Source organism: Podarcis bocagei (genome assembly GCF_964188305.1).
Source record: "Podarcis bocagei genome assembly, chromosome: 1".
Lineage (NCBI taxonomy): Eukaryota > Metazoa > Chordata > Lepidosauria > Squamata > Lacertidae > Podarcis > Podarcis bocagei.
The window spans coordinates 112842966-112870313 of record NC_138125.1 but is presented as its reverse complement, the minus strand read 5'-3'; the positions used below and the strand labels follow the sequence as shown (position 1 = coordinate 112870313).

General features: G+C 41.5%; 2 protein-coding genes and 1 long non-coding RNA gene across 10 annotated transcripts in view; 2 read left to right on the top strand and 1 right to left on the bottom strand.

Moving 5' to 3' along the window:
- TTC21B (tetratricopeptide repeat domain 21B) overlaps positions 1 to 2714 on the top strand; it is a 37269-nt gene extending 34555 nt beyond the window's left edge. For 2 of the 3 annotated variants that reach the window (XM_081195929.1, XM_081195927.1), the window contains exon 29: positions 1260 to 2714. In XM_081195929.1, coding sequence (XP_081052055.1) covers positions 1260 to 1337 — 78 coding nt within the window. In that variant the 3' untranslated portion in view covers positions 1338 to 2714. The remainder of the gene's footprint in view (positions 1 to 1259) is intronic. The other variant, XM_081195928.1, reaches the window with a different exon arrangement.
- Positions 1 to 9057, bottom strand: part of LOC308581977 — a 10127-nt gene extending 1070 nt beyond the window's left edge. The window contains exon 1 of the long non-coding RNA XR_014005427.1: positions 8921 to 9057. This is a non-coding gene — a long non-coding RNA (uncharacterized lncRNA). The remainder of the gene's footprint in view (positions 1 to 8920) is intronic.
- Positions 9017 to 27348, top strand: GALNT3 (polypeptide N-acetylgalactosaminyltransferase 3). Of its 6 annotated transcripts, none has more exons than XM_081171998.1 (12): positions 9040 to 9161; positions 11778 to 11882; positions 12917 to 13527; positions 14611 to 14783; positions 16418 to 16567; positions 17532 to 17766; positions 18794 to 18911; positions 19658 to 19858; positions 21009 to 21140; positions 21241 to 21342; positions 23542 to 23694; positions 24821 to 27348. In XM_081171998.1, the coding sequence occupies exons 3-12, from the start codon at positions 13010 to 13012 to the stop codon at positions 24941 to 24943; spliced, it is 1905 nt and encodes a 634-aa protein (XP_081028124.1). In that variant the 5' UTR covers positions 9040 to 9161; positions 11778 to 11882; positions 12917 to 13009; the 3' UTR covers positions 24944 to 27348. The 6 variants fall into 6 exon arrangements, with proteins under 6 accessions (XP_081028128.1, XP_081028123.1, XP_081028124.1 ...); XM_081171999.1 differs by lacking the exon at positions 9040 to 9161 and adding an exon at positions 9248 to 9387; XM_081172000.1 differs by lacking the exon at positions 9040 to 9161 and adding an exon at positions 9437 to 9453.

Here is a 27348-nt window from a genome sequence, read left to right as displayed (position 1 = left end):
TTTCTTTGCTTGTGGGTTCTATGAAAAGGTGAAAGCACTGTAGTATAGTTCTCGTTAATGACAGTATTGACGTCTGCTGCAGTGAAATAGCTTTAGATATCTAACAGTAGAATAGTCCAGTGTTTCCCAACCGGTGTTCCGCGGCACACTAGTGTGCCGCGAGACGTTGCCTGGTGTGCCGTGGGAGGGAGGCGGGCGAGTCGGGCGGCGAGAGGCGGGGCGGCGGCGAGGAGAGGCCGCCCAGTGCGGGGCTCTCGCCGTCTGCCTGCCTGGCTGCCTGCGTGGCGCTGACGTCACGGGGCTGTAACGTGCCCCACATAGGCACACGCGGGGCGGCGAGCGAGCTCCCTCCCACATCCCATCGCCGCTCGCTTCGGCCAGCCTACTGGGCTGTCGCAGGCGGAAGGCCTGCGCATGCGCGAGGTTTTCGCGCCTTCGGGATTCCCTTCACGCCTTCCTCCTCCCGGGTCCTTGAGAGCGCGGGAAGCGGCAGCGCGAGACCGGCGTTGAGCCTGGTAGGTATTGCGCTTGCCAAGGCAGTCATTTGGGAAATGAAAACTTGCAAAGCAAGCAACCAGTTCAATCTGAAGTACGTGTATGCTTAATATCCTGTATCTGAAACCTGTTCTGCCCCCTCCCCCACACTTGGTGCCATTTTCATCTACACATGCAGCAGAGTAAGTTGACCCAGAATAGTACCAATTCAGATGGCAGATGGGAGAATGACAGTGCTGAATGCTTTCCCATGTAGAACAGTCCCTGCAAATAAAAACCTAGCATATTTGGAAGAGGGATGCTAGCCTAACCATTACCTTCTATGCTGTTACTATTTTTTTATTTTTTTTTTACATAAGTAAAAAGTGACCTTTCCCCATCTGGCATGATACAAGCCCATTCTTACAACTCAGAATTTTTTCGACTATTTCAGCTACATATGTAGAATATGTCTTCATTGATTCCTATTAAAGAGAGTTACTTTATATATAGTCAATATAGGCACAGAGTTAATTTTTTAAACATTTTCTAATGGTGGTGTGCCTCGAGATTTTTTTCATGAAACAAGTGTGCCTTTGCCCAAAAAAGGTTGGGAAACACTGGAATAGTCAACTACTTGTTTTAGTTTACAGTGAGACTTTATGTGTCTACATGTTGTAAACCGCCCTGAGACTTGCAGGTATAGGGAGATATACACATTTAATAAATAACAATAATAAAGTAATAACTTTACTGCTTACTATGAATATATTTTCTTTCAACAGGTTTTAGAACAGCATCCAAACTACCCCAAGATCAGAAAGGAAATACTTGATAAGGCACGCGTAGCATTAAGAACTTGAATAATATTGTATGTATTTATCTTAAATGGGGGGGGGGGGGAGACAGAGAAAGGTCTGTAAAACTATCTATGTAGTTTGTGATGCTACATGCTCAGTTAGTTCCCATTGAAAAAAAGTGGAGAGTACTTTTTTAGCACATAGAGAGTTCAGCAAATTTAAAAGATAATCAGTGTCTGTTACTACCCACCTGTAGGTATTGGCTACAGTCCAAATAAATCACTTTGGTGTAAGGGAACAACAGGCACAGCTGGAACGTCCTTTGAAAGTTGCTCTGTGACGGAGAGAGTTCCCAGCTGCACCCTCCTTCGCTGGCCTTCGAACATCACTCTCGTAAAGGTGATTTATTTGGAGTACGGCCATGCTTTTGAAATGGTGTATAATCGGGGTCCTCAAAGGCAGCGGCGGGAAAGACTGCGAGAATGCTTTATTTGTGTCTCACACGTCTGTTTTATTTTTGCAAAACGTTTTCCCAGATGGAATCCTAGATCAAGTAGACCAAAACTCGAAAAAATCCCTTCCCCTACCCCAGTTTATTTTACCAATGACCAATTTATTTTGCTATTATATACTACAGAAATCATTACATAATTGCGCAAGGTGCCAGTAGTTCCCTAAGGATATATTTACTGATTACATACGCAACTTGCCATTCTTTCGAGATGTTCTGCCTCAACCATTTGGCAAGGTGGGTTAAGCTGAAACGATGTCCCATCCCCATAGGCTATCCTACTGAACGGGAGGAATTTGAATTTCATTCTACCACATTTATTTATTAGCTAACGGTATTTGCATGCTACTCTGCAATTATTATTATTTTATAATTCATTAAAATGATTTTAAAATACAATATAAAAGAATTAAAAATACAAATTACAACAAAGCACCTCTTGGCAGATAGAGAAAGCAGTAAAATCAGGGACAGACCAATTAAAAAACTTTAGCAAACCAGGGTTCTCACAGTTTGAAACACTTTGATTGAAGATCTAGTTGTCCTCCATGCTTAAAGCTCCAAAGTAGTATTATTACTAGAACTTCTAGTAGAAATGACAACGTATTTTACTTCATTTGTATAATTCATTATTTGGATTATTGTGTAAAACTGTCTTTCATCAAGTGATTATTGTCTATGTAGCCTCAAAGAATTCCCATGGCTTTTTCTGAGAGGCTTGTTTCAGTGCCTGCAATATAGAATGTAGGCCATAATTCAAGTGGACAGAGATATGCCTCACCTTTTGTAAACACTATATTTACATATGCTTTTATCATATGATTTGCATTGTTTTATGAATTTTGGTATTTTTCATGTAAACTGTACTGAATTACTAATTCGAAAAGAATATATAAATGTCTTACATAAAATAAATATATTTCTTCAAATCTGTCTTTATGTACCATATCCCATGATTTGGGAGCAATAGTTAAATAAAGGTGGGCCAGGGAAGGTGGGGAGAGGGGTTATTGGTTTGTTTTTGTTCTGCATTACACTGGAAATGACAGAATGTGTTACAGAACAACCATTAAAACACAGTTTAAACTAACAGGGTTTTTCCACAAGAGGGTATGGGTCGTATTATGAACTTCTGCCACTACCATCCACCTTAAACTTGATTTCCACTTCAAGACTGATGTTAAGATTTCATTGTTATAGTTCTTGCAGTTGATTGAAGGTTCCTCCTCCCCGGCCCCCTGGTATGCTGTGGTATCCACATCCTCTGATTCAGATATGAAACTACCACCACAGTCATTACTGAGTTCTGATTGCTGCTACTTTTTCACTTTGTTCTTACCGGAGCTAAACATAGAAATGGCTTTTAAGTGAAAAGCAAATTGACTTGTTGCGTTACATAGAGTTGCCCGTATTTATCTTTGGAGATTATATTTGGATCTGTTTGTTTAAAACTCCATTTTCAGCTACCAAAGCTATTAATTTGAAGGCCGTCTTTTGTTTGAAACATCATAGCTCTGTTTCTGGACTCGTCACAGAGAGCCTCTGTGTTAGGGTTGTTTTCATTTATACAATTGCCTGTTTTGGAACCTCTTTTCTCCTGCTGGGCCTTCCATGTCACAGAGGCTATCAGTTCCCAAGCCTTCTAAGTAAAGAAAGGCAGTAAAATAGGCATAAGCAAACTCGGCCCTCCAGTTGTTTTAGGACTACAATTCCCATCATCCCTGACCACAGGTCCTATTAGCTAGGGATGATGGGAGTTGTAGTCCCAAAACATCTGGAGGGCCGAGTTTGCCTATGCCTGAAGTAAAACAACCTGTTCTGAGGGTGTTATCAACTGGCCCCCAGACAGAAGCCTGCCTGAGACAAGGCAATGACACACCTTCCCTATTGCCCATACAGAGACCTGGAGTGGCAGTTGAATCTTCAACACTGGTGATGGGATATCTTCCATTTCTACACCTGAGGGCATCAGGCTAGTTTGGGGGGAGAGGTGGGTGCAGGATAAACTGTGTAGTATACACAGGTATGTCCTTCCAACAGAAGGGAATGGCCCCAGGGCTTGAGGGGAACAGCCAAGGGATTACAACTGATGCCTCCCAGCTTTTGCTGAGGGGGTTGTAACCCACATGCTAGCAGCTATGTCAGGAGTATCAGGAAGCTGGCACACGTCCGCTAAGTGCTGTCAGGGTCACATCTAGATGCATTACAGTCAATTCCAATATAGCTGGGTCAGCAGGCTAATTCTCAGGAGCCGCCATGGCCTATTTTTTGAACAACATGTTTTCACCTAAGTTGGTCACTGATGTAGAAGACCATCATCAACGCATAAAGGTTGATCGCATGCCTTGGATTGCCAGTTTGCCTAAAATTTGTTTGTTTGGAAGATTCTGCGTTCTGATACATTCTCATCCAATAACTTTTCCTATTCTTTTCCTCTGCACTCTCCACCCCACCCCACCATGGGCGTAGCCAGGCATTATTTTAAGGGGGGGGGGAAGGCTTTATTGGAGGGCAGAACCGAGTTATCTGGATTGCAGTTAGTCAGTTGAGTATTTTTATTTGTTTACTTGATGGGGGGCAGCTGCCCCTTTGGCTACATCCATGCACCCCACCCCAATTGTTTGGGTTCACGTGAGCCATCTGCCCTCCTGAATTCAGGATAATAGAGTGACATTTTTCTATGGGTGACCCTACTTTTTTCTCACCGTTAAGTGGGAAGACTCCATTTGAGCTTTTAACAATATTTTAAGCAGCATTTTATAACTTAAGCCTCCTTTCTAATACATGGCCTTTGAATTGAAAGGACGAGAGAGAGAGAGAGAGAGGTCAGTTCAGTTATGTTAATGAAAAAGGAGTCCAGTGTTCAGTATGGTGTTGCCTAGCAACTCATATTCTCTGCCTTTGAAGGAGGAGGAAGGGAGTGTATCTGCATTTTCTACTGCTCTCTTACACTGGAGATTTAAGCTTCCTGTAGCAGCATATACAGTATATATAGCTATGGATACAGTGGTGCCCCGCAAGACGAATGCCTCGCAAGACAAAAAACTCGCTAGACGAAAGGGTTTTGCGGTTTTTGAGCTGCTTCGCAAGACGAATTTCCCTATGGGCTTGCTTCGCAAGACGAAAACGTCTTGCGTTTTTTGCAAGTTTGTTTCCTTTTTCTTAACACCGTTAATACAGTTGCGACTTGACTTCGAGGAGCAACTCATAGAACGTGGTGTGGTAGCCTTTTTTGAGGTTTTTGGTGATTTTTGAAGCTTTTCCAAAACTTTTCCTACACCGTGCTTCGCAAGACGAAAAATTCGCTTTACGAAAAAACTCGCGGAACGAATTAATTTCATCTTGCGAGGCAACACTGTACCTATACATACAACTATAGCAAGCTCTTTATATAAGCTCTTTGTTATCATACAGTATGCTTGAAATGTTTTGTGTCCTATAGTTTCAAGGAATAGGTTCTCAGTCAAAATGTGTCTTTATGATCATAGTAGCAAGAGAAACCAAAATGATCAATTCTATACCTTTCAAATCTAAACACAAGCAACCCCTACACTAGGTAGCTGAAAAATGAAACCCTTAAGCATTGCATTTAGCATTTCAAAATAGTGGGATAGATAGTGGGATGCACATTTTCTAAAGTGAAACCACAAATAATATTTTTCCCAAAAATCTTTTATGCAGCAGTTTGAGATGCAATCTAGCAGTGGAAGTTTTGTCACTGGCTTCAGTGAGAGATGTGTGGCAACAAAAATCATTATAGCAGGGTAGCCACAGGTACGAAAGGGGGCAGGGCTCCTGCACCTTTGATAGTTGTGTAGAAGAGAAGATTTTAGCAGTGTTGCTTGTTATGCCTGCTACAATTCTCTCTTCTATTCAGCTCTAAAGGTGCATGATCCTTGTCCTCTTGCACCTGAGCTATGGCTCTGTGGTAAACCAGGTTCAAGAAAGTCCCTGGTCTGACTCTCTGGAGAACCACTGCCAGTCATTGCACTGAGTTAGATGGACCAATGGTTTGACATTGCATAAGGTAACTTCCTGTGTTCCTACTCTCTTATGTTAGCATGATACAGTACAGTTCTGGGATTAAATATCAGGGGTTAAATATCAATAAAAAACAAAAACCATCAATTTACACACTTGCCTATGAAACAGCACTACATTGCTTTGGCAAATTGATAATTATTTAGTTTTTCCATTTGTCTTGAAGATGCTGGAAAGTATTGATTGTACAGAAGAAATGGAGGTGGAAGAAATAGGATGAAAGTAACAAGAAAAAGGGCCTTGCAGTTCTATGCATATTTACATGAATTCACTGGTACTTCAGAGCAAACATACACAGTATCATGCAGCACAGATCAACAAGAGCAAAAAGCTGCTGTAGAGTATTGTTTAAGTAAAGGTGAAGGTGAAGGTAAAGTACCCCTGGACGGTTAAGTCCAGTCAAAGGCAACGATGGGGTTGCGGCGCTCATCTCGCTTTCAGGCCACACAGCTTTCTGGGTCATGGGACCAGCATGACTAAACCGCTTCTGGTGCAACGGAACACTGTGATGGAAACCAGAGCAGTGCACGGAAATGCCGTTTACCTTACCGCTGCAGCGGTACCTATTTATCTACTTGCATTGGCGTCCTTTCGAAATGCTAGGTTGGCAGGAGCTGAGACAGAGCAACAAGAGCTTACCCCGTTGCAGGGATTTGAACTGCTGACCTTCTGATTGGCAAGCCCAAGAGGCTCTGTGGTTTAGACCACAGTGCCACCCACGTCCCTACAGAGTATTCTTTAACAGAACAACTCTGTGTGTTTACTCAGAAATAAGTCTACTATTGTCAATGGGGCTTGTTCCCCAAGTATGCATTTGATTGTTCATTTGAGCAAAAAACACAAGTGAGATTAAGACATTAACAACTTTCCTTTTTATGGTGCTAGATTAATTTACATTTTAACTCATACCATGCAGTGGCGTTGGCTAAAAAGTCACACAGTTCATGACATAAAGCCTAGTTGAAGGGAAAGCAGCTGTTAATGAGGTAGGGGTAAACAACCACTGCTCCCACATGTCCTCGGAATTGACCCTTCATGCATCAGCTTTTCCTGAAGGGAAAAAGGGGGTAGGCTTAAAATTTCTAGTCTTCAGCCTCTTTATGTAAAATCTTAGAAAAGCAAACGGACCTTATTCTTATCATTAATAATACGTCATAACTGAACTAGTCAACCTGGATAAAAATGAGGGGAAATGTGAGATTTCTTCCCAGCCACCTTACAAGAACACAGAACTGTGAACTCTACTTTATGCTGTTAAAAAGGAGACGATTCATATTTCCTATGGAAAGAACTGAAATACAGTAATGTAAATACTTCTTAAAATATTGCAGCATCTGGTCAACATTACTTTTTTCAGTGTAATTTGAAAATAAAATGCATGATGCCAAACTAAATATATATCTTTCTTTATAAATTACTCAAGCAAGCAACAATAACACTCTACAATTCATACTTGTTTCAATCTCAGAGCATCCTGTCAATTTCCACTGTTAAAACAGTTCCCTGTCATTCCCAAAGCATGCAGTTTCCCATTTTCCTTTACACTATTTGTAGCTACTACATAGGTATTTTTGAGCACTGAGTGTCTGACATCTCCAGCAATAAAATGTAGATTTTACAAAATCTTTGTGGTGACACCTGTGCAAAATTCTATTATTGTGTCTTCTAGATTCAAGGACAGAGTGATGCCTGCAGAGGCATTGTTAGGATGTCCCTGTTCTTTTCGTTAAAGCCCCCGACCTCTTGCCCCGTTCCCCATTTCTAAAAAATCTCTTTAGGTTGGCTGAAAATTGTGCAAAGAGTCCCAGGTGGAATCTAGACACATACTGAAAATGCTGTGAAAATGCTTTTTTTAAAAAAATGCTTTGAAAAATATATTGAATTTGCCATAGCTCACCATCTCCATCTAGTGTCTCATTTGTATAATACACTTTACAACAAACTTAAAATGTTTGATTTGCAGCTGTATAGCTGAGTCTCCTGCCACTCAATGAGCTTAGAGGCAAATTGAACCCTAACAACAAAAGCCAGCTTTGTTTTCTCCCCTCAGAAAATTGGCCAAAATTTGCATCTTGACATAAATTAGTGTACCTATTTCATGCAAGTTTACGTCATGGGTTTGTGCCTATTAAGTAAACGGTAAAGGACCCCCGGACAGTGAAGTCCAGTCAGAAGGCGACTCACCTCGCTTCAGTTGGAAAGTATACCAGTGCAAGTAGATAAATACGTAGGTACTGCCGCAGCAGGAAGGTAAATGGGCTACAGTGGTACCTCTGTTTATGTACTTAATTCGTTCCGAAGGTCCGTTCTTAACCTGAAACTGTTCTTAACCTGAAGCACCACTTTAGCTAATGGGGCCTCCTACTGCCACTGCACCGCCAGAGCACGATTTCTGTTCTCATCCTGAAGCAAAGTTAACCCGAGGTACTATTTCTGGGTTAGCGGAGTCTATAACCTGAAGCGTATGTAACCTGAAGCGTATGTAACCTGAAGCGTATGTAACCCGAGGTACCACTGTATTAAGTTTCTAGCAATGTGCCCGGGGACCTGTATTCTTGATCCGCTTCTATAATGATCATATTGAACACTCCATCTCTTTCTCCCATTCATATATCACAGCCACACCGATATATTACCCTAAATTTGCCAGCGAACTTTTGCTTTTCGATTTTCCCTCATTTTTCCATCCGGGCTTTAAAAACACATAGCAAGGGCCATGCAATTCCCCTTCCTTTTACTGCCTCCACGTTGCAACGAACGCCGCAGGAGCTCATCCATCCCTGTATCAGTTTGCTGAATTAATTCTGCTCTGGAGTTTCCATTGCTCAAGCACACACACACACACCCTCCTCTGCCCCTCGGAAATAAGCTTCGCAGGAACCCCAGTAAAGAGTCGCCAAGGAGCGCAGAAGAGGTGGAAACAACGGCAGCGTCCGGGCGGCAGAGCCTCCGGGCGTCAAAAAGCCATAGAGGGCAGCGGAGGAGGAGGAGGATCATTCCGGGGCCTCCGTGCTTCTCGCGCCCGCCAGGGGCACGTGGGCTTGGTGCCTTCCGTTGGAGGAGCGGAAGGAGGGGCTGCGCGCGCGCGCCTTACCTGAGCTGCCCAGGTGAGCCACTCAGGTGAACGCCCTCCTCGGCCCGACGCTCACCTGGGCGCTGCCGAACCTCACGAAGCGGCCAATCGCAGGCCAGGGTTTTTCGCTCGCCGCCCTGGCAACGGAGCGCCGCCGCCGCCGCCGTGGAGAAGGAGGGAAGGAGGGCAGAGGAAGGCACGCTCGCTCCTTCCTTCCTTCCACGCCGAAGCCGAAACCGCTTTCTTCGCGTTGCTGGCACAGGTAAGGGCGGGGCTTATTCTGCTGGGTGGCTGCCGGTGGAGGTCAATGAGAGCAGCGGGGGGGGGGGGTCGGCCGCTGCCGTTGCTTCAGGAGGCGAGCGTCGGTTGCTGCCTCGGAGAGCTGTTTGCAGAAATGGCCATGTAGGCTGGGAGGCTCCGGGTTGGAGCGGTTGCGCCCTTCGCCCCCCTCCCCACCTCCTGCTCCTCCTCTCCCGCCCTATCCCGAGGTAACGAGGATGGGGAGGGGGGTGTTGCTGGTCTTGTTCTACTAGTCTTCTGGGGAGATTTTATAGGTACAGTATAGATCAGATACAGCTATGTAGTGGAGAGAGAGAGAGAGAGAGAGAGAGATAGGATACACACACACACACACACACATTTTTACTCTGTGTGTATGTGCGTGTGTCTATATATATGTGTGTGTGTGAGAGAGTGTAAGGAAAAGGTAAATGACCCCTGAACTGTATGTGTATATGTATGGGTATATGTATGGGTATGTATGTGTATATGTAGGGATGCGGGTGGCGCTGTGGGTTAAACCACAGAGCCTAGGGCTTGCCAGTCAGAAGGTCGGCGGTTCGAATCCCCGCAACGGGGTGAGCTCCCGTTGCTTGGTCCCTGCTCCTGCCAACCTAGCAGTTCGAAAGCACATCAAAGTGCAAGCAGATAAATACCGTATTTTTTGCACCACAACACTCACTTTTTTCCTCCTAGAAAGTAAGGGGAAATGTCTGTGCGTGTTATGGAGGAAATGTCTACGGGTGGCATGCCTACAGATTTTCCTCCTCTAAAAACTACGTGCGTGTTATGGTTGGGTGCGTGTTATAGAGCGAAAAATACGGTAGGTACCGCTCCGGCGGGAAGGTAAACAGCATTTCCGTGCGCTGCTCTGGTTCACCAGAAGCGGCTTAGTCATGCTGGCCACATGACCCGGAAGCTGTACACCGCAGCCAAGAAAGCAAGATGAGCGCCGCAACCCCAGAGTCGGTCACGACTGAACCTAATGGTCAGGGGTCCCTTTGCCTTTACCTTTTACCATTATTCCAGCGTCGTTTCCCGCTGCTTCCAGCTGCTATCCCGGATTGTTAGATATCCTGTAGACTGTCCCCGGGAAAGGTGAGGCTGCTGATCCCTTATTTTCAAATCTGAAAGTTGACAGCTATGGAGAGAGAGCCCCTGGGCAATGATGCCCTGTGGGCACATATAACTGCGTGAACGGGTATGTTTCGAACTCATGCCTGGTCCTAAGCTGCAGGGGCCAACACCTAGGGGCCAAGGTCCCTTTGCTCCCCCACCCCTCCCAAATGCAGTATTTGAGGAGGCTGCCCCCTGCCCAAGTGGATGGGCATTGCCATTCAACTGGTGTGTGGGTGTTGCGTCATGTGATCAGTTATGCAGGGCGGTGCTTGCCTGCCCCACCCCCAATATTTTATTCAAGTTGGCAGCCCTGTCCTAGGAAGGATCCCCAATGTGGGATGATCCTGGGGTACCCTTGCCAAGGGTGTTTTAAGGTGTGCCGAGATTAGGCATATGAAGTGCTTTGAAAAGTGCCTACATAAAATAGTAAGGCTCCCATTTTAAACCGCAGGGGGTAAGTTTGGTTGAGCCCAGTGGGATTTGCTTCAGAGTAAGTATGCTTAGGGTTAGGTGGGCTCTGGTGTGTAAGGTTTATCATAGGACCCTAGGAAGTCAGGCCAATGGTCTGGCTGTGTTGCATTGTCTGAACTGTTGCTATGCAGCTGGCAGGCAGAACCTCTTGTTCTTGGACCTTTCTCTGCAAAGTTTTGGTATAAGAGATTCCAGGAGACTGCCCTCACCCCAATGTCAGTTGTTAGGAAATAGCTGTGGGAGAGGGCAGCTGAACTCATGTCCTGCTTGTAGGCTTCCCTTGGGCACCAGGCTGGCTACTGTGAAAAAACAAGATTCTGGACTAGATCAGCTTTTGGTCTAATCCTGCAGGGTTCTTGGACCAGGCCTGACTGAATTCAGCTATATAACATTTGGGAGCAGCCATAGTACTTTGTGTTTCTTGCAACGGTGCCCCCATGGGGATTAGGGTGGCCAGAGGTGAAGGAAGATGTGAGCATCTTCCTGTACAATTTTAATTGTTGTGTAATATGTGTTGTTCAGTTGAATGGGTGGGATTTTGGGTGTGCGTAACTTGCTGAAATTGTGCAGGAGAGACACAAGATATTAAAGGTTCAAAAGCTTTTTCTTAAGCTCTGCCCAACCTCAGAACAGAATGGTGTGCATTGTAAAAAAGAGTGTGAATAGGCGGCTCTGATCTTCCTTATCCTTCCAGGAACTGCTGCTGCTGGTGATGTGGAAGGTCAACAGAAGATGTTGACATAAAGAAGGGAGGTGTGTGTAGTTGTAGTTGGCTTTCCCATGACTCACAGGCTACACCACATTTTAGCTAGCTGATACATTTAGCTTTACAAGGAGGTGGTGATCTTTAGAATGTCAAATGAGTAACCCATGGATTAGCAGTAGTATCACATATGTAAAGATGTATAATTAATTTGTCATTTTCTGTAGTTATAAGGGTGGGAATCCCAGGCTCAAGAAAATTTGATGTTGGTTCCCAACTACATGGATTATTTTTTTTGTCTGCCAGACTACAATGCAAGTGCCTAAAAATTATCCCTAAAACCAAAATTGAACGCACACCATTGATCCTAAGGAAGTAAATCCTATTGAATCCAATAGAACTTCCTGTATAGTAAGCATTTTAGGATTGGAGCTTTAGAGCTTTAATATTTCAGCTGAAGTGATTTTTTTTAAAAAAAATATTCAAAATCTTACTGTTGAAATGCGGTGTTTTGGAGCTTAATTAGGAGTTTATGACTTGGAAGAGAGTGCTTCTTGAAGCTTAATTTTAAAGTTCTGTGCACAAGCCCATTTTTTCCCTGATGACTTTTGCTTGAAAGGAAAATGGCACGTGGCATTTCTGCATTTAGGTTAGCATCAAGATGCATGTTTATGACTAATGAGACCTTCGCTCAGCCAGTGGTATACCATCAATGTCAATTCACTTCATCTGACTGAAGTTAGTTGCCTTAGTGTACCATCAGTATCTGTGATTAGAATATATACAATGCGGAATAATACATTTTGTATTATTTGTCAAGTATATGGTTTTTAGTACGTTTCGGAGCACAATTCAAAGTGTTGGTGCTGACCTTTATAGCCCTAAACAGCCTCGACCCTGTATACCTGAAGGAGCATCTCCACCTCCATCGTTCGGCCTAGACACTGAGATCCAGTACCGAGGGCCTTCTGGAGGTTCCCACACTATGAGAAGTGAAACTACAGGGAACCAGGCAGAGAGCCTTCTTGGTAGTGGTGCCTTCCCAGTGGAATACCCTCCCATCAGATGTTAAGGAGATGAGTAATTATATAACATTTAGGAAACATCTGAAGGCAGCCTAGGGAAGCTTTTTAAGGTTTAATGTTTTACTATGTTTTTATATATGCTGGAAGCCGCCCAAAGTGGCTGGGGCAGTACAGCCAGGTGGGCGGGGTATAAATTATCATTATTATTATTATTTGTAGCCCTTGGTCAAAATTCAAATACAAGTTGTGGCAAGTTTAGAAACGAGAAGACAGCTTGAGTACTGTACTGAAAAGAATGCTATCCTGCTTTACACAGGTTTTACTCTGTGCCTAATTAAGCAGATGCATCTGTCCTTATGAAGCATTAAAGTGTCCATTTATACAATAGCATTTATTAACACTTAAAAAACTTTTCTGCAGATATGACCATTTTATGAAGCATCTAACTACCTCTATGAATAAAGAATAGCATCATTGGAAGCACTTGCATACGTGGACAAGTGGAGGGTGGGCATGATGGCTTTCGTAAGGCTGCTAAGACGATTCACAATGAAACATTTGTCCCCGTGGAAACTTTGGAAGTTTACCTTCATTATTTTTATCTTCTTGATATTTTTGTTTCTGCTACAAAGAGAAGTTGGCATTCAGGATTTTAATGAGGAGCCTGGGAGCCCATCAAAAGATGGAAAGATTAATAATGTACTGGGTCTAGTATTAAAAGCTGTGAACAATATTAAAGTTGCAAAGCCAAAAATGCAGATTAAAGCGCCTATTAGGCAAACTCAAAAGGCAGGACAGAAGCGCTGTTTACCTGGCTCCTATACAGCAGCAGAGCTGACACCTCACCTGGATCGACCCCCTCAGGACTCTAATGCTCCAGGGGCTTCTGGTAAACCATTCAAAACGGTCAATTTAAGTCCAGCTGAGAAGGAGGAAAAAGAACGCGGAGATGAAAAACATTGTTTCAACGCTTTTGCAAGCGACAGGATTTCTTTACACCGGGATCTTGGACCAGACACACGACCTCCTGAGTATGTTGAAGTATATTTGGATTTCTGGTCTTTAATTACATATGCAAAATATTGAAAAGGGGTTTTGATTCCCCATGTTCTGCATTGATATGTGCTTTGTCGCCACTATCATTAGCATAATTTCTAGCTACTTAATTTTGCATCTGCATGTATGAAGCTGTGTAAGTATGAGTACTGTAATCTTCTAATTATCTCTGATGGAAGCAAATAATGCATCTAAGAAATTCAATAGATTGTGCTGTAAATTTGTTTGGGCTTGGTGCTCTTTCACACATTTCCTTTACGAAAGGGGTTGGAAATTAAAACTCACCAGTGGACCAGATGCTTACTCTGTGCAAATTTGATGAGGTCAGGGACCCGCCCCCAACCTGTCATCACAGTGATTTCAGATGACATGGCACTTTGATATCTCGATAGCCAACGGTTTGTCAGGATTTCAAAGCACAGCACAGGGCTCTTTGCAAGTACCTTTAAAATGGCACTGTGTTTTGAAGCCCAGACAATCAGTTGATTGTGGCAACTTCAAAATACTGCACAAGGCTATTTGCTACAAGTTGCTGAAGTGCTGCCAGTCATCTGATCATTGTCACTTCAGAAGCCCGCTTTGTCCTAGCCCAGCTGCCTTTTTGCCTTCCCACAACAGATGCGATATATGTTGTGAGGTGATTGGCAGATGGGTGTGGCTTAGCCAGAATGGCCTGTTTGGCCAAATGGGCAGGTATAGCGAGCCTAGATAGGGTCTGAAGGTTCCCCACCCCTGTTTTAAGATGTATTGATGAAAGGATGCCCTTTTCTTTCATCACAAGTGTCTAATCCTTGATAAATTGTAAATCCTGGACATTTTATGGTGGCAATTGTTCTAAATTGCCACATGCCCCTTGTGATGTATTACAAAAACATGTTACGGTATTGTTAGGATATTCTGGAAACAATTGCTCCACACAGATCTTGTGCATGGCTTTTTTATATTAGTATTGGTGTGAGAAAGAAGTTCCACCATACTTGCCAAGCTTTATCTGTGCCACATCAAAGTATCAGACTTATAATCCATTTTTCATTCTTAAAACTGTTTTTGTCATCTAGATGTATCGAGCAAAAGTTTAAACGCTGTCCTCCACTACCTACCACAAGTGTTATCATAGTTTTCCACAATGAAGCATGGTCTACTCTTTTAAGAACAGTTCACAGTGTGATGTATACTTCCCCTGCAATATTACTGAAGGAAATAATTTTGGTGGATGATGCCAGTGTAGATGGTAAGAACGTATAATGTTTGTGTGTGGTTTTTCACATTTGAGTTTTTCATATTATTTTGTGTTCCTGAAAATACACACTTTTTAAATAACAAAAAATATTTATATTTCTAAAGTATAAAGATCTCTCAAATTGAAATGATTTGTGCTTTCTCTTTGTCTCAGTTCATGATCCTTAATGCTTAATTACATTAGGCATGATGTCTGAATTGACTATGGTTTGTGAACAGCCACCAAACTAGAATTTGAAAACATGACTTGACATAGGTTTGCAAACCATGGTTTGTGCTAACTGGCTTGATGTGATATCTGATTTTATAAGAGCAATAGCTGCAATTATGCTTTTGTCTCAAGAGGCTGCTGCACTATGGAGACAGGAGTGAATTTACCGACTTGTGAAGCTGGTGATGAGTGGGTGGAAAATAAAGCAGATGAGAAACTCTAAATCATACTTTGTTGTCTGTACATTTGGAAGCTTAAACCATGGTTTGGCAGAATATCAAACCTGAGCTTCTATCTTAATTAGTAGCTGTTGTTTTGGTGCACCAGCAGCCCCTTCTCTTGCCATTCCTCCCCTTCCGTTATCTGCCAAAGAAAGAACGCCTGTAGTTCTGCTTCACAGCAAGTGAAGAAAGACTGGCTCAGACACTACTTTCTACATTTGTTGGAAGTGAGAGAATGCCTTTTTCCCACGTCTGCCTGATGCATTTGCCCCACTTCCCTTGCCACAGTTACTTTTGCAAGGCATAATATTTCAGTGAAACGTATGCACACATGACGTAAACAAATTATTGTTGCCTGTAAGCATTGGATTGTACATGCATATAGGACCCACTGGAATGTTAGTCTCCTTTGTGAATGGCAGAAGGAGGGCTCCTGCTCTCTACAATCTGTGGCAATGAGAGAATGCATTCTCTGAACTAGCCAATTGACTTGCTATCTTGCAGCAGTCTTAAAGGGTGAGTCTCTAGGTCAGGACCAGGCAAATTTTCCCTCTCCCCCCCCCCCTTCAAAATTATGAAACACACCTTTAAAAAGGCTAATTTAGTTATGAAAAGAATTCAGTAATGCCCAACCTACTTCATAAATGTGGTAAGGGTAACTAATGTTATTTGACTCCCCTGCCAAACGAGTAAAACTTGTTCTCTTTCTGTCAGTAGAATACTTTTCAGTAGAATGTCTTTCCAAAAAAAATTATCATAGAAGTGGAGAGTTGGAAGGGACCCTGCAAATCATCTAGTCCACCCCCCTGCAATGCAGAATATGCAGCTGTCCTGTATGGGGATCAAACCTGCAACCTTGGCATTAATCAGCACTACGCTCTAACCAACTGAGCTGTCAAGAAGATATGATGACTTGGCAAATTCATCTTTGTACAGAACTAATTTTTTTACTGCTTTGTACTAGAAATTGCATTTCCCCCAAATTCTGGTTCCTGGTGTATTTGGGGTCGTATCTCCCTTCCCCCATTCTTCAATAAAAGCAGATACTCTTATCCCTTCAAGCTGAAACTACAGTACAGGCATTTCAGAATAAATGTATTTTGACTTTCCTCTTATTGAGTGGCTAGTTATGAAAAGTGAACTTAACGTTTGCCTTTTATTAAATTGGCAAAGACTGTCTTGTTGTCTTTTTAGAATACTTGCAGGATAAATTGGATGATTATGTGAAACAATTCCAGATAGTTAAAGTTGTCCGACAAAAGGAAAGAAAGGGGCTCATCACTGCTCGATTATTAGGCGCTTCAATAGCAACTGGAGAAACCCTCACTTTTTTGGATGCACACTGTAAGTAATAGCGTTGGACTGTAATAGTGTTTAGTTAGCTAACAAATATTAAAGAATTTTTGTATTGATTTCTTCCTTGTCCTGTTTTAACTGTTTTTCTAACAAATAACACTATAGAAGCATTGCTGTTGAAAATGCACAGCTTTTAAAAATATGGAACTGATTGCAGAAAAACTATTTATTTAAGCTAAGGACAGCTTCTACACAAATGCACATGAATCTCGGGAGAAAGCCAAAGCTAGTCCATTTTTAAAATATCTAATTTGTGTTTCGGACTGAGGTTTAGGATGGGAAAAATCAAAGTTCATTTTCATTTCGTGCTAGCCATATTTTTCATTTGATCATGTATGTGATATTTCATAGCAGGTATCTGTAAGCTAACAATATTTCCAGCATACATGTGGATTTTTAAAAATAACAGCAATCCTATGTAGGTCTACTCAAGCGGGACATGGGTGGCACTGTGGTCTAAACCACCAAGCCTCTTGGGCTTGCTGATTGCAAGGTTGGCAGTTCGAATCTGCTCGATGTTGCTCTGTCCCAGCTCCTGCCAACCTAGCAGTTTGAAAGCATTCCAGTGAAAGTAGATAAATAGGTACCGTTGCGGCAGGAAAGTAAACAGCGTTTCCATGCACTCTGGCTTTAGTCACGGTGTCCCGTTGTACCAGAAGTGGTTTAGTAATGCTGGCCCCATGACCCAGAAAGCTGTCTGCAGACAAACTCCTGCTCCCTTGGCCTGAAAGTGGAGATGAGTGCCGTACCCCATAGTCAAATTTGACTGGACTTAACCATCCAGGGGTCCTTTACCTTACTCAGAAGTAAGTAAATTCAGTGGGACTTACTTCCAAATAAATGTGCATAGGATCACAGCCTAAGTGAAATTAAAATGTTCCTGTAACTGCTTTTATGAAAGTGGTTAAACCAGCATTATAATAATTATTTTACCTCCTGTTTCCTCTCTCAGGTGAATGTTTCTATGGCTGGCTAGAGCCATTGTTGGCCAGAATAGCTGAAAACAATACTCGTGTCGTAAGCCCTGATATTTCATCTATAGATCTAAATACTTTTGAATTCATGAAACCTTCCCCTTATGGTCAAAACCATAATAGAGGGAATTTTGACTGGAGTTTGTCATTTGGATGGGAATCTCTTCCTGAACATGAAGGCAAGAGAAGGAAAGATGAAACGTACCCTATTAAGTAAGCAATGAAACTTAATTTTTTTCCATTTACAAAATCTTTACTTGGAAATATTGTTCCAAAGAATAATTCACATGTAACTTTTTTTCATTTTGGTTAAAAGAGAAAAAGAATTGCAGAAGGATCAGTGAGGCTCTGTCTTCTACATCTTGTATTCTTTTTGCATGGTACTTCAGGTTTTAAACATTTTTTTTTTAAAGAACTCTTGAAATTTTAAGCTTTAGTAGGACCTGAACCACCTCAAATAAGCTCTATCAGTAGAAGAGTTGTATGTATATAAAAAGCCATCAGTTGAATTTTAAATACTGAGAGTGCTATGGATGCTAATGTTGCTTTTTTGGCTGTAACAAAAGCCTGAGTGATGGCATCCTTGGCTTTGAAGGTAGGATGATGGGAATATCTGAACTGATTGAGCAATGCAGCTGTGGGAGGCAGAAAGAGACTGTAAGAGAAAAGTTGGCATCCCTAATTAAACCTGCTTGTTGCTTCGGGTTTAGAATTTCTGCACCATTACAGAATGCAATTTACACATAGCTCCTTGATTTCATTGAAATTTACCTTAGAAATGGAGGTGGGGCATATAATGACTGATTAAAACTAGGGCACATTTCCTTTCCCCTCCCTTCAGTTGAGTTGAGCAATCCCTCCCCCTGCCCCATATCACACTGTTTCATTGTAGTAATACAACTACTGCACAAGTCATATTTCAGAAGCAATTTCTTACCAGGACAGTTGTTGACTATTTTATTGTTCTGGCTTTGAAATGGATGCTAATGTGCATATAGCTCATGGTAGTAGCTTCTCCACAAAGCCCAAATAGTAGCCAAACATTTTCACTAATGCGTTTCCCTCTGCTGTTGGCTGTTTGCCTTTGCTGATGGTTCATAAAGTGTTGATTGCCCATTTATCAGGCTTTCCTGAAGAGGGGTGGGCTTTGGGATCTTAAAAAGAAAAATAACAGGCTTTCCCCAGATTGGGAAATTGCTAGCTTCATGAAAGATTATCCCCCCCTTTTCTTTTTTTGCAGAACACCCACTTTTGCAGGAGGCCTCTTTTCAATATCAAAGGACTACTTTTACAAAGTTGGAAGCTATGATGAAGAAATGGAAATATGGGGAGGAGAAAATATAGAAATGTCTTTCCGAGTAAGTTTAGAGACACAATATTCACATGAAGGTGCAATGACAAAACCTCGGTTGCATTTCAGCTGCTCCCTATAGAAGTAGGAGACCAGATGAGCTTGGTCTTCGGCTAATGATAACCTGGAGGGAGAAACTACTGTCGTGTTTAGGGATGGAAGGATCTGTCCATTTCAGTCCTCAGTTTTCCAGCCTTAAATTTGTTTTCTCAACATTTTGGAACAATTTGTGATTGATTTATTTTTTAATATCCTCATGAAAACGGACTGTAACAGGGCAGGGCATGCATATACACACTCCACTGATGCCCACAGGGGCCAGGAACGGAACCCCCACATGAAATGGTGTCCACCTGTACTTATTTATTTCCTGGCGCCATGCATATGCACAGTCGTGCACGAGTTGATTGCGTGTAAGTGCGGGGGGGACGCCTGTAAATGTGAATTTTGAATAATGCCTCTGTTTCAGTTTGCATGTTGTTTTGGAAAATGGAAAATGAGTAGATTCATATTTAAATGTGGGCTGAATTGGATCTCTCCCCATTCCTAGTAGTGTGGTGTCAGGTGCTTGGTTGCTGCATCAGTATTGCAATAATATCTTACTTAAGGTAGAAATGTTTTCTTTCCCTGTTGCATGTAGGTAGACAGGGTTTGATTTCAGAAAGCATTTTTATACAAATGCTTCTAGAGCAATATTACCTGCTATCTGGTGATTCTGTTAAAGGCTGATAAGTGAAACTGTTATTTTTTCAGGTGTGGCAATGTGGGGGACAGATGGAAATCATACCTTGCTCAGTTGTGGGCCATGTATTTCGCAGCAAGAGCCCCCATACCTTTCCAAAAGGGACTCAAGTGATCACCCGTAATCAAGTTCGTCTTGCAGAAGTCTGGATGGATGAATATAAGTATATATTTTACCGGAGAAACACAGAAGCAACAAAAATAGTTAAACAAGTAGGTGACGATGGTGGTGGTATTAGAAATCAGTTGCTGCACTGAAGTTCTTGGTGAGCAAAAATTATTTATTGTGAAAATATATAAACGTAGTAGGCACTCTTTATTCAATTTGCTCTGCTTGGCAATATATTGAATAGATTCAGTAGTGCCCATTACCTCTTCATTTAATCTTTTATACAATACCTCCCAGAAGCTCTTTGAACTAGAGTAGTGCCGTTAATTGCATCCACCAACTTGTAGTAGGAATGAGGGGGATCTTTCTCAATAATTCTCTTTAACATTCAGTTGATTAATATATGTGATGTCTAAAAGAATGACTAAAAAGAATCTTGATTTTGCTAAAGCAATATTAGCCAACTAGGATAAATATTAGAAGGCTAGTACCAGGCAGTATCTGTAAGATGCAATGATTGCAAACAGCTTGGATGACTTTAAAAAAAATATGCACAGAGTATAAGGCTGTGTTCTACCTCTACTTTCAATGGCAGTATACATCTGAATGCCAGAGTCACAAATGGAGAGAGTGCTATTGCACTCAGATTTTGCTTACGTGCTTCACATAGGCATCTAATTGGCTGCTGAACCTAGACAGGACTTTGACTTGGTTCAGTAGGCTTTTCTTATGTCATGTTAAATGTAAATAAGGAATTAACAACATTTGATAACCTCAAAAACCCCAAGTTGGCCAGTTGTTTAGGGGGGAAATTAAAGTTAGAGATTTTAAAAATGGATGGCAAAGGATAATGTAGATTTGCATCTCAAGTGTCCTTGTGTGTATTCCTGGCTCTATAAATTTATGTCAATTATTTACTTATTTATATATAAGAGAGAAAGAGAAAAGGAATTATTGGGTTGTTGCCACCATTATTGGGTAAGTGGTGTTTCTTGCTCCACTTCTGATTCTTTGGGGATACATGGAAAAGGATAATTTGATCGGAACATATAATGATTATAGGAAATGTGTTGAGGGCTGCAAGAAGTTGAGTGGCTTCTAAATGGACCTCCAATCTCTATTTTCATTATTAAAAGATACTTTAAAGCTTGTTTAACTGAATTAATTTACAAATTCCCTGTGTGTTTACTTTCAGTAAAAAGTATTATTTGTGATTTGGTTTTGTTATAACACTATTTAGTATTGTTTCAACAGAAAACGTTTGGTGACCTCTCAAAAAGAACTGAGTTAAGGCAACAATTACAATGTAAAAACTTTACGTGGTACCTTAGCAATGTTTATCCTGAGGCATATGTACCAGACTTGAATCCTCCATTATATGGATTTGTGAGTATGCTTTTCTTTTTACAAGAAGAAATAAAGCAAATGAGCAGAGGATTTAGCTATGCTATTCTGCACTTACATTTCCATTTTTTACATTCCTTAGTTAAAAAATGTTGGAAGAAGAACATGCCTGGATGCTGGAGAAAATAATAATGGTGGCAAGCCATTGATTATGTATACATGTCATGGGCTTGGAGGAAACCAGGTAAAATGTTGCATTTGGTTTTTCTGTAACTGTGCAGATAAGCACAACAATGAGTTTTCAGACCATGTTTTAAATTTATCAGGGTCTCATGCCTAGAATATCTACACGAAACCACTAGGTGGGGTTATCTGGAGGTTTGGAGTAAGTTGTCAGCAGTATGCTGATGACATTTAGCTCTAGTTCTCCTTTACATCTGTAGGTGAGGCAGTGAAAGTAATGGACTGGATGAGAGCCAACAAACTGAAACTCAATCCAGATCAGAGTGAGGCCCTGTTAGTGAGTGGTTCCCTAGACCGGATGGGTAGGAGATTGCTCTTGATGGGGTTACACTTCCTCTGAAGGAGCAGGTTCGTAGCTTGGGGATATTCCTGGATCCTTTGCTGTCGCTCGAGGCTCAGGTGGCCTCAGTGGCCCGGAATGCCTTCCATCAGCTTTGGCTGGTGGCCCAGCTATGCTCCTACCTGGACAGGGATAGCCTAACTACTGTTGCCTATGCTCTGGTAACCTCAAGGTTAGATTACTGCAATGCGTTATAAAGAGCAAGGAGCTCTCCAAGGGCAGCACCAAATTTGGAGCCATCCCTATGGTTAGAAGTTACTGTGTAATCACTGTTTTATTTGGGAAGCCTGATGTTCTTTATGTTCCTGTTTGAGTGTGTATATTGTAAGCATGTCTCTCATTTAAGGTGTTCAGTATAAAAAGAGGGCATTGTGTTAGGGGAGAGTAAGCTACCATTGGCATAGATGCAGTGGAACCCAAAGTGAAGACCAACTCTCAATTTGAGTCTCCTTCCTCTGCAGAGTCCACATCTTTTATAACCTCACGCTAATAACTTGGATGGCTTCCATAATGCTATATACTGGCTTGGTTACACTGGTTCCCTGACTGTCTCTGCCATGCACTCTTCATCTGTCTTTCAGCTTTTTGTCTGCTTCTGATCAATTCTGCGGGAACACTCTTCATTTCTGCATTGTAAACTTAATACTCTTTACTCTTTCCCTCCCTCTTCTGCTGCTTTTTCCTTTGTCTTTAGAACTTTTGCTGTCAAGGAGGAAACCAGTGGGTGACTAAGCAACCAGGCCTGTGTCATCTGTCCTGTCATACTTACAGCCTCATGCTGGGAGGTTAGAGTGGTCTTCCCTATGCTAAAACCACCTACCATTTTGAGCCTATGTACATTCCTAGATGGCTGAACTTCTAACAAACACTTCTCGGTGCACAACTTGTGGAGCAGAAATGGTTTAGAACATATTGCATCCCTTAAATGTAGCACCTCTGGAAATGTAACTAGGTGTTGCAAATCATAGCTAATTTCATTCAATAAAAAAACACTCCATTTTTATGTAAATTACCCTATCGTAAAAAGTACTGTAGTGGTAAATAGGAAAGATGTGGACAATAATTCCATTGTTTGATTCCTTAGTGGTTACCTAGTAACCACTCAATGGTCTCTTCTATTTGTTTTTGAATTTCAGTTTGATACAGGAAGAGAAGAACAATCTGGTAGCTTATATTCGTTTAATACTGTTAAGGCAGTGCTGGCACACTATGGCTGGACAGCTGCTTCTATCCCTTGCAATTGCCTTGGATATGATCTTGCCAAAGTTAAGCACTGAAATCAGTGTGGCTTTAAAAGTGCTTAACTTTGAGTGGTTAGCACCTTTCAATTGCAAGAGTTCTAGGATCCTTAGACATTGCACAGACTTTTCATACTAATTCAGGGTTAGATCCAGAATGTCTCATGAATGGAAAGACTTCCTGTATTTGCTGTTCATAGAAGGGACCAGAGTCAAGCAGAAGCTGCTCCTCTAGAATAAGGGAGAGGAAGGCAGTTTTCACCAATTCTCCCTGCAGGCCCCAGTGCAACTTCCTACATTGTTCCAGAGAGCCTCCTACCTTCCCAAGCAGCTCTGGGATCTGCTCTGTACAAATTGGTTTCATTGGAAATCTGCCACATAGCTATCTCTCCTGCCTTGTCTCTGAGTGGGAGATAGAAGGGAAACTAAAATATTTCCATTTTCACCCTACTATTTTTAGTGACCTGCCCTTGTCATGATTTAGGCATTGTGTATAAAGCACTCCACCTGCAAAGCATAAAGTTGTTCTGTAAGCATTAATCTGGAGTTCAAAGGGACTCCGTGAATTTGTATGGTTGAATTTTGGGTGATATTTCCCTGACTGAATTGTTTCTTTATATAGTACTTTGAATATTCTGCACATCATGAAATTAGGCACAACATCCAGAAAGAGCTGTGCCTGCATGCTTTATCAGGAGAAGCACAACTTCATGACTGTGGCTACAAAGGGAAGAACAGCAGAACCCCTCCTGAAGAGAAATGGGAGATCCGAGAGGTATTCTCAAATCAATTCAGCCAAGCAAAAAGAGAACATATAGCTTTTGTAGTTTGGAGCTGCTAGTTAATTAAATGTGGAGGAGGAGTTTTACATTTACATGTACTGCTCCCATACGATAGGGCAGCTACAGGAGCAAGTTCTTCTTAGAGATATTTATTGTTGCATATAAGCTCCTCTGTGCAAGTCCCTGTCCCCCAGTCTGAAACTTGGCACATACTTAGAATGACTTTTCTTCAGAACATGTGTGAGGTTTTCCAGCTCCTTCCTGGTAGCTGAAAAGTTCTTCAGATGTGTAGAAAAAGCTGTCGTTCTGAGCCCTATGTAAAAACTTTCTAGATCTCATTCTCCCTTCTCCCGGTACCTCTCAAGAACAGCTCTTTACAGCCATGTTTTTAGATACCATTGTAGAACAGTGAACCCATTATGATAAAGGGAAGCATTTTTTTTCAAAAAAATCAAATATAGCTACCTTCAACCCACTGTAAGCCTCTAGGATATAGCAGGCTCTAAATTCAAAGGTGTAAATACAGTGGTACCTCGGGTTACATACGCTTCAGGTTACATACACTTCAGGTTACAGACTTCGCTAACACAGAAATAGTGCTTCAGGTTAAGAACTTTGCTTCAGGATGAGAATTGAAATCATGCTTCGGCGGCAGCAGGAGGCCCCATAGGCTAAAGTGGTCTTCAGGTTAAGAACAGTTTCAGGTTAAGAACACACCTCCAGAACCAATTAAGTACTTAACCCGAGGTACCATTGTATAGCTGCAGCTTTCAGCACTGGGGAATTTGTTGCAGAATCATCAGTCTTTGTCAGCATTGATAGAATTTTGTCTCTCCAAGTATTCATGATGTCTACAAAATCTTGGCTGGATTATTGGACAGAACCAGAGAGACGGTGTGATATAGTACAATCACCTGTCGTACTTGGATTGGGCAGAGCCAGTTTCAAATTCCCACTCAGCCCCAAAGTTTACTGAGTGACTCTGCATAAGCCATTGTATGACCAATCTACTTCACAGCATTGTTTTAAGGTTAAAGTGGGTAGTCCTGGCATGCCCCCCTAATCTCCTTGGAGAAAAAGTAATATAAAAATGTGTCTTCTCTCTCTCTCCTTTTCTAGGACCAGTCATTGTACAACGCAGCCTTAAAGATGTGCCTGACAGGAAATAAAGAACATCCAAGCTTGGTGCCGTGTAACCCCTCAGACGTCTTCCAAAAATGGATTTTTAGCCGAAACAATTAAGTACTGGTAATTAGGAGATGTTTTAAACGGGAACTGTATCTCCTTCAAAATTATCCAGCTTTAACTTAAATTATGCAGAGTCATCTTAACTGTAAAAAATAAAAAATAAATAAAGCATTTTTACTTCAAAATTAAAATGCACAATTTAGCTGGCAAGAAATCCAAGGAATACTTAAGTTTCTTGATTCTTAAAAAAATGTTTACAAATATTGGAAATTATATTTCCAGTATATATATTTTTGTAAGACCTCTGTCTTTAAGACACAATTCTCAGTGGTTTGGGGATAGTTTGTAAAAGTTTTACATACATGCATTCTCAAACACATTCTGGTCAATAACTGAAGAAACTTGTTGATAGAGGTTACGGAGATGATTTTTTTCCCTATATTATCTGAAAAATAGAGTGCCTTATAGGTGTTCTTTATAATTTAAACTGTGACAGCTTTCCTTAAATGACCATCCCTGGTTTACACATTGATCTAGTTGGCTCAGTGTTTATAGCAAGAAATATCTATGAAGTTTATCAATTCTTCTGAAACTATGAAGTTCTATTACCACTCCAATGAATAATACTTTCTTGGTGTTAGCCCCTTGCAAACTGGTTGGGTCTCTGTGTGCTGCTGTTTTTGGTGTTCTGTTGTTCATTATGCTTATCAGTGATGAGCTTTGTATGTTTAAGATTTCTGAAACTGATTACAAAATTGTTCTCTTTTGGTTGAAAATGTGTTTATTGCTTCTCCTGATATATCACATTACTTGCTTCTTAGTCAATTCTGGCATCTCTCATTTTTTTTCTATTATGTGTGGGTTCCAAGTTTCCATATCTCTAATTCCTATTTTCCTCTTTCATGTGTTCATAATTAAAACATGACCCTTTTAATTCAAAACTATTGAAAAACATTTTAAGTAACTGGTGTCTTTCATCTGAAATTTGTAATTTTTTAACTGAACCTGCTAGGTTTAGAGTTAGGATTATTTGCTTTCTACATGCAAGGAATTTTAACAAAATATCTCACTGGTTGCACATTCTGTGATGAAACACCTTAATTAAGAGTCAGTATTCAGCACTTTTTGCTGCTTAGTGTGATGGGTCAACAATGCTGAGAAAAATAGAGGGGTTTTCAAGTACAATGCTACATCAGCTCATGGATTTTCACTCGGGCAACTAGATTCTTCCTCCACAAATCTGCTCAAGAGGGTTGGGGAGAGCCCCTGGAACAGATTTAGAGGGCATGCTGGGGAGGAGAGCATTACATTGTGATAGAATCAGATAATTGGAATTACATTTGACCCACCCTTAGCAATTAAACCAAGAAGTTGCAAATAAAAGCTCACTCCTTGTGAATAATTCCTCTGGCATTTAAAAGAGAGGGGACGGATGCCACCATGGAGGAGCTTTTTCCCCTGAGCATTGCAGCCATATATTTGCTATTCATTCATAGATTCCTGTGCTGTGTTTCATGTGCACACAGAGACCTTACAAAGTTGGCCCCAGCTCTTCCCCGTGGAGGAGTTAGAAGGTTGCCACCAGAAATGAAAATTGCTCATCACCACCCCAGGCATATGTGCTCTTGTGGGCCTTTCTGGATACAGCCAAAGCTGGTCTTCAGATCTTTTGGGTTATAACTCCTGTCAGCCCCAGCCAGCATGGCCAATGTTCAGGGGTGATGGGGGGCTGTCGTTCAAAACATTTGGAGGACATTAGCTTGGGGGAGGTTGTTACAGCACTTGCCATCTCAAGAAGCTGATAAAGCAGTTTTCTTTATTTTGATATCTCTGGTTTTAAACAACTACTTGAGGCCTTGCATATACACTATTGAAAGCTTATTGTTGAGATGCTGCTTGCATAAGCAGAATTTTGCAATGTGGCAGATGGCTGAAGCAAAACTATTGTTCTTCCTTAAAAGTATGTTTTCTGTTTATACAGTGGTTTTCCTCTACTTTGTTGATTTGGTGTTTATGTCACAAAGTTAACTACTACTTTTTCTTCCTCTGTGCTTGCATTGCCCCAAACGTTCAACCAAAACTATAAACTGAGGCTATAATTATGACTTCATAGCACTTTGTTATATTTTTATCTTTTCCGCAGCATACAGTTCTGCTGTGTCTCTACCCGTTATATTTTTATCTTTTCCGCAGCATGCAGTTCTGCTGTGTCTCTACCCGTTATATTTTTATCTTTTCCGCAGCATGCAGTTCTGCTGTGTCTCTACCCCACCACCGTACTGGTCTTCCATCTGATTTAAACGTGATACATTAAACTACAGTTGTTCTAGGCTGAGTTCTTAATTCTTCCTTGTACTCCTAAGCATTTATTTCAGGTATACGTGATATGCTGTACAGAACGCCTCTTTAATTTTGTTTCATAAACGTAATAAAATAAAAATATTTTGATGCAAAAGCTA

What these genes read in the sequence shown, in the direction of transcription:
- GALNT3 (XM_081171997.1), top strand. Translation starts at nt 13,010, where the DNA reads ATGATGGCTTTCGTAAGGCTGCTAAGACGATTCACAATGAAACATTTG. An exon ending in GGATGATGCCAGTGTAGATG is followed by an intron (nt 14,784 to 16,417) that starts GTAAGAACGTAT and finishes TTGTCTTTTTAG; the next exon opens with AATACTTGCAGGATAAATTG. An exon ending in ATGGGCTTGGAGGAAACCAG is followed by an intron (nt 21,343 to 23,541) that starts GTAAAATGTTGC and finishes TTCTTTATATAG; the next exon opens with TACTTTGAATATTCTGCACA.